Here is a 7462-nt window from a genome sequence, read left to right on the forward strand (position 1 = left end):
TGTTTCTTCAAAACATATATCTACATGTCTGTATGATCTGGGAGATCAGTGAATATACTTAGACAAGACAACTGAAAATGTAGTAAACCTTATAACCCTGAACAACCCAAACATGCAGACCTAAAAATTCAAGCAGCTGAAGTTATAAAAGGAAACGGATAAAAGTACAACTTGGGCCCCTTCCATTTTCCAATCAGAACTGTGCATTAAACCTAAATTTGGGAAAACATTGTGACTGGCCAAAAATAAATAGGGAAAACAAAAAAACATGTGTATCATAAACACAAACAGAGTAAACAGAGCAAACCTGAAGCAGGAGGAGATGCTGCCACTACCACATTATTGGAAAATGCTTCACAGCTTGTCCCTGTGCTCATGAAAGATTTGGAAGCTACAGTAAAGGATAAAAGCAAGGAACAGATTGGAATCGTAAGCAGAGATGGATAGGTTCATCAAGCAATAGAAATCTATGTAACATATATGTCCACTATCAATCTATCGGATAAAGAAAAAAAATAATCTTCAGGCCAGCTAGTGGTGACAGATATACCCCTCTTATGCAAGGTCACAAGCTTGATTACAGATAAATTATTTTGGCAATTGTTTGTGGTTATTTGCAGGTTTGTGATTATTCATGAAATGAAGGACTGTGATGGGTGGTGAATAAAGTTTGTGACATCTGGCCTGTTTTAAGAAAACTCTCCAAGGCTGAAGAGGATACACTTTCATCAGTGAAGCTGGGTGATCCAACAAACCTAGAATGTATTTCTTAAGTCACTTGCTATTTGTTAGAAAAAAGCAGCAGCAGCAGCAAAGGATAAGGAATGAAAAAAGTAATTTAATTTGGGATTTTGCACACTTACCAGAGTCTGTGTTGGTGAATGCATCTTGAACTTCAGGTGGTCTTTTTGTTAGGGAAGCCAAATAATGTAACTCTGCCATAGTTGGAAGCATAGGGGCTGGGATTTGATCTGTCAATTCCTGTTCAAATGACCCTGAAAGAAAGGATATCTTCAGTTCAGAGATTACATGCTGCATACATATTAGGGAGGAAATTAAGCAAGCTGAAAAAGTCAATTGGATTGGATACAGAACATTGTATTGAATCCAATACAAAGTATTTGAATTTCCCGCTACGACCCCCATCGACGGGCGCATGCACGGACATCATCAGGAATCGCCGAGGGAAGCGTACGCGGACACCGGGTATTCTAATTCTTTCCAAACTTCTGTACTTCCATGCAAAAAGTGTTAAATTTTTTTCATGGAAATTTATTTTAGATTGTAGGCTATAATTCACCGAATTACTCAATAATTACTTATAATTCACCGAATTACCGCATAACTCACCGAAATATGTCCAAAATGTTATAAATTTAATAATACATTTTTTTTTATAAAACATTAAAAAAAAACCTTTAAAAAAAAGTTTTAAAAAAAATACTGTATAATGTAATGTACAGTAGCCTATATAATATATATATAATTATATATATATTATATAAGGATTTCTTTGTATTGGACTCAATACAGCTTTTTTGTATTGAGTTCAATGCAAAGGAATACAAAATTTTGAATTTCCCGCCCCACCTCCCGCCCGCACCGACGTCACCGGGAAATCCCGGTGATCGTCACTGCACTCGCCGGATGAAACAAGATACAAGACGTGTCCGGAGGAGCTGCGGGAAGAAGGTGAGTATTTTTTTTTCGATCGACGCTGGATCATCGCAGCAGGGACCAGGTAAGTAAGGGAAATTAGGTAGTGAGAAAAGTTCGGGTCTATCGATTTAAGGTCGGGTGGTTAATATGAATTTAAACTAACGGTGGGATTTTATTGGTGGATTAGGCTAATAGGGGTATTGACACTTTGCATATAGTAATGGGTTTAATCAGTTGAACAATAATGGAGTTACATTCTCTCTATTTTTCATAAAGAGCACATAGATTCAAAGTAAAGGAATATAACTGAATTAAGGTGAGAAGCTTGTTAATAGAGCAATGGCTATCAAAAATCACTAAGGTGGATAGTTTTGATAGTAATATATTATAGTAGCTAACAGAACTCTCTTATCTGTCTGTGGTCTGTACCAGTTTGTTTTAAGTTTACCATCAGGGATTGATCCCATGGTTGATGCGTCCAAACAAAGAAGTGATTCTAGACATATAAGTGAGTAGTACATATGCTTAATCAATAGAATTAAAAAAATGGTTTTGTTATATTCTATATTAAAAAAGTGATATTTGTAATTATAGGCTGTGTTCCTGATGAAGCGGAGTTTCATTTGGACTGTATGTTTTTATCCATGTTTTATTAATTATGTGTTAATACATTATTCTATTATGAAAAACTCTATACTGAGTTCTTAAACAATATTTGTCTTTAAAGTCCCAAATGATTGACCTAGTGAAAAATAAAAGTTGTGAATAAGAATGCGACTCACTTTACTTGCTTGAAAGAGCTGGGATATTCTTGATTGGCTCCACACTGTCATAAGAGTTGTGGAAGGAGTGCATAGGTCTGTGTGCTCTGATTAGTAAATTTGGGTCTCTTTAGGGATTATTAGGACTGGCGACGACAGGAGGGCACCGCCTTCCCTTTGAATGCTTCCTTTCCCCGTTATTCAAAGCAAAATAGAATAGCGGGGGATCAAGGATAGGTGAATAGATGCTAGTGGGGAAAGAAACACATTATTTTGCCCTATATGGGCAAATTAAAGCATCAACTTAATATTAAGTCAATTCCAGATAGTGTTTGGGTGAACCATAGATGTTTAGGCAGCATTTCGGTTTCTTTTTTTTTTTTTTTTTTTTTTTTTTTTTAACCATAGGAATAAAGGGTGACTGTAGTAAAGACCCTTGGAATATTTTAGGATTGCCCTGAGCTCGGTCTCTAAAAAATTAATTACCAGTCTCTATTGTTGGTATGTAAGCTGTCACACAAAATGTGCTACCTCAAATACCAGCAGTATAAATTTAAAGTCTTCTAATAAGCTGGCTGTTATTTTATCTAATTCACCCATAATCACTTCATGTTCAGATCATCAAAAACACCACATTTTAAAAATGTCCTTTCTAAAGTAACACTACAGCTATGTACACACAAAACAATTGTCATCAGAGACAAATGGTCATTATCAAATTGGGTGAAAATTTGGTATGTGCACAGAGGTTTCACCAAAGTCATTCATTTACCAGCTATGAGTGTGTACTGCGTTGGTTTATTCTCCTGCCATTCTAAAGCATCTTTTGTGTATCCCGGAATTCTAATGTCTGTATGGCGTCTGCAAAGGGTTTAGAGCGTACCTAAAATCAGAATTTTCACTTTACATAAAAGGGTAGAGAACCCTTTTATGTAAAGAAAAACCTTACATAACTTTTTTTTTAGGTGCAACAATCCTTTAAAAAAAAAAAATAAATAAAAAAAAAACATGCATGGGAGTGCAAAGCCTTAGGCTCTTAGATGCTCCTTCTGCGCATGCTTGAGTAACTCGGGCATGCGCAGAAGGAGCCTTTTTGCTCAAAGAAAAATTTGCCAATCTGCAATTTTTTTTTCATCCTACATCACCCAATCTTGCGCCTGGGTTGACAGGATGAAGAACACAGAAGGGAAGACGAAGATGGTGGCGCCCGGAGCGCCGGCTTTGGGACAGATGCCGAGAGGACACGGGACCCAATGCCGGACACCCCCAGAGTAATCGGACTGCCCTGCGGGATTGAAGGTAAGTGTGTGTTTTTGTTTTTTGGGGGTTTTGAGTATAGTTATTCTTTAAGGCTCCGGTACTGCATTGTGGGGGTGGTTCATAAGCCAGTCTTAGAGAAGTCAAGACCTACACTATCTGCAAACTTCCCAATATAAGGGGCTCCCAGGGATATTTTGAATGTTTTGAACATACTTGTAGGCACTTTTTAATACTCTGTACAGTGATGTACATAACCATCATTTGTAAGAGGGGGGAGAGCTTAAAGTTGTCCTCATCCGTGTATTGCTGCTTATTTACTAACCAGTCACAGGCCGAGACTGACCAACAAGCTGTACTGATTTTACTGCAGTATAAGCAAGTAAAGAACAATCTGTCACTGGTGAACAACAGGGATGTATAGATTAGAAGACTGAGCAAAATCAAATATAAAGTATACTTTTTTACTTACCTAATGGAATTACAAATTCATTACTCTCTTTTAAATTAGGTTCATCAGGAGTTATTTTCTAGGATTAAAAACAGACCTCTTGTTAATACACAGTAATCTGTGTGCTTGCCCTCCAGTAATCTTGGACAAAGTTTGTAATAAAAGACCAAGAAATGTGTATGAAGTTACCTCATTTTGTACAACATCATCAAAATTATTTGGAGTGATGATAATGGAGTTCTCAGGACGAAATGTAACAGATGTTTTCTTCTCGCCTTTTTCTTTCAGAGTCCGCCTCTTTTGTCTAAAATAGAATAATGCAGAATATATGTTTTTTCACTAGACTGATTGTTTTCCTGCCATGACTTATACACAAACATTATATTCTAAAACATTAACATTAATAAATGGCAGTAGATTAATAAATAATCATCTAATAAATAGAATAGTTGTGCAAGACTAAACATAAGGAATTTACATTGGAAAGCAGTTCATGGACTCCCTGTAAACTGGGAAGCATGGGCCAACACTAGATAGTAAGTAATCATCTTGTTTATCCCTATTAAAAAGGGAAGGTTTTTTAACTACCTATATTGTAGTATTATGTTCATACAGAGTACAGATAATTTAATTCTAAGATCAGGGGATGTGTGTAAGCACGTTGTACCTGTACCTCAGAACATACACACATACCAGAATATTCCAGAAAAGAAAATGTCACATTTTCTTTTATACCTTTTAATACTGTCCCCAAGAATCCCAACTTCTTCAAAAGGCTGGATGTTTGCTTTTAGCAGCTGCATATTTCCCAGCTCTACTCTCTTTGCTGCATCTCGTTCAAATGCAATCAGGTTCTGCAGGGGAATGAGCCTAGGCGTAGGAATGATCTGCAAATCCTGACAAAAGATAGCACATCCTGTTTTACATATCATATTTGTTTTAGCAACTACAATACACCTAGCATTAACAACATGCAAACATTGGCCCCTTAAACTGATATTAACTTGAATATAGTCCTGTCCGTTATGTTTGGTGCAGAAAAACAATTGAGCATTGCAAGTAAATATTAAAAGAATTAAAAAACAAAGTATCCTTTTGACCCAATAGAAGGAGTCACAGACCCAGAACATTATCATTTAGATAAGGACTTCTAATTTCTTTGAAAATCTGAATCGGATTATTTGATCCATATCAGTATATCGCAAGGTAGCAACCACAGTTGACCAGCCAGGCAACCATGGAGTTTCTGAATGCCAATTTAGGGGATAATCATGGTTTAGTAAATATTCAGTTATCATCACAGTTAAAAACAAAACAAAACAAATAGAAACAAATTGTCCTTTTATGAATATGATGTTAGGAAAGAGGTGATCAAGGAAACAAATGGAGAGTATTTAAACTGGCTAAGTTTCATGAGATTTTTTTTTTTAGAAATAGGTTCCCTAGTGATTTATCCTGTTTGCATCCACCCATAAAAGAAAAAAAAAACACCTATGTATAATCTAGCTCTTAAAACCTTTAATCCCTGATTTTTTAACCTAAACAGTCTCATATTCCTCCTAGTCTGATGCCCTACACTATGTAGACTAGACTAAACTTAATTGTTTTTATATTAATATTAGTATATATTAAATAGAACCAACATATTATGGAGTCTTACAGAGTCTACAGTCAAGTCATTAAGCCTTCTCAGTATATTTTTTCCCAGGTTGTATTTTGCGCCATTTCTTCAACTTTACCATTTCATACTTTTTTATGAGAATATATTCCATGTTTCCAAGAGTTTGTAAAGCCTCAACATTACTTTTGTTATATTAGCAAAACTGATGCTGTGTGTTATGTTATGCTTCTTTTATTATCTTTCAGTAAAAATTGTAATTTGTGGAAAATGGAGAGTGCAGTATATACAAATTTTATGCAGAAAGAGTTCTAGCTCAGATATAAACCCTGGTCACAAGCATTGTAAGGCAATAGAGATTTGGGTTTATAACTTACCTGAGTCTGTTGTGGTAAATTGGCTTTCAGCAGAGTAAATCCAGCCATTGGGGGACCCCTGAACTGGTCAGATTTCCCAGCCTGTGGGGGCATCATTGATAGGGTGAGGCTAGGATTTGGCATAGAAGGAAGAAATAATGCCGGGTCAGTACGAAGACGTAACAAAGGCATTCCGGTGTTTCTCTTTAATACTTGGAGCAAACTTTCATCAGGTCTCCACTGTGTTTCCTCTGATTTGAGGGACGTTTGGTAAATCTGAAGATTTGCCTTGGATAGATTAACAGCAGAATGTTTGAACTGTTGTTTTACCTCAAGAGTCCTTGGTGCTTCTTCAGTCCTTTTGCCAGCCTTACCACTGGAACCTCTATGATGAGATGGAGGCTGGTTTAGGGGACTTGATGACTGATAACTATGTTGCCTATTAGAATCATTTGTTGGTCCCCATGCTTCTCTAAGTGGAGGACGATCCCTAGATTTTAAGGATTGTTTAACTTGAGCCCCAGATAGCAAGTTTAGCGACATTAGAGTAGGAGCTGTGTGCAGCTTAAGTAGTGGAAATCCTTCGAAGTTACTTGATCTTGGAGGTGGGTGGAGATTGGTGGCCTTCCGTTGTGGGGATTCAGGAGCAATTAAAGGCAGGGCTTGGCGAGGAGCAGAACTTAATAATCCCAAACTTGCTGGAATCCTTTCACTTTCATTATCCTGGTTGGAAGGTACATTGATCTCAGGAGCTCTCTGTATACAACCAAAAAAATGTCAGCTTTAACTATTTTAGTAAAATGTTGTAGTGTGTTGTAAACTGTATATATTACATGATGTCTCTAAAAGGCAATTATTACACATCTCATGTAGATGCAATTCAATGTCCATGCACCCAGTGACATTCTCATAAACATGCATTTAACGTTTTTTACAATACAATTAAAAAGTGTGCACATAGGGATGATCATTCCTTTTAAGGGAATATTTACATCAACAGTGTAGTTTGTTAATGTGCTAAGTAAAGGTTCAAAATGCTGCAATTTGGTGGGCTTGCCCACAGACAATCTAAGTACGTCCATATGAAGAGGCAGGTACAAAATATTTTTAGCCAATCATTTGGATGACTGATCCCCAGCAAATGATTACTGTTTCGTGTTCCTTAGCAGGTTTTTATAACCAAAACATTAGCCCTGGATGCAAAACATGCCTCGTCCCGGCCATTGGTCTTCACAGAAAGTAATTTCCGCCACCAGAAGATCTACCGTATTTTTCGGACCATAAGACGCACTTTTTTTCCCCCTAAAGTGGGGGGAAAATCAGGGTGCGTCTTATGGTCCGAATGCATATTTTTTTACTT

At 36.8% G+C, this 7462-nt stretch overlaps 1 protein-coding gene across 1 annotated transcript in view; it reads right to left on the minus strand.

Annotated features, from left to right (window-relative positions):
- The window catches only part of CPLANE1 (ciliogenesis and planar polarity effector complex subunit 1), a gene marked incomplete in the record, with an annotated part of 61655 nt that overhangs the window by 18376 nt on the left and 35817 nt on the right, over positions 1 to 7462 (minus strand). Inside the window, 6 exon segments of the mRNA XM_072416608.1 lie at positions 308 to 391; positions 864 to 995; positions 4150 to 4207; positions 4318 to 4432; positions 4864 to 5024; positions 6124 to 6858. Coding sequence (XP_072272709.1) covers positions 308 to 391; positions 864 to 995; positions 4150 to 4207; positions 4318 to 4432; positions 4864 to 5024; positions 6124 to 6858 — 1285 coding nt within the window.

Source organism: Pyxicephalus adspersus, chromosome 6, assembly GCF_032062135.1.
Source record: "Pyxicephalus adspersus chromosome 6, UCB_Pads_2.0, whole genome shotgun sequence".
Lineage (NCBI taxonomy): Eukaryota > Metazoa > Chordata > Amphibia > Anura > Pyxicephalidae > Pyxicephalus > Pyxicephalus adspersus.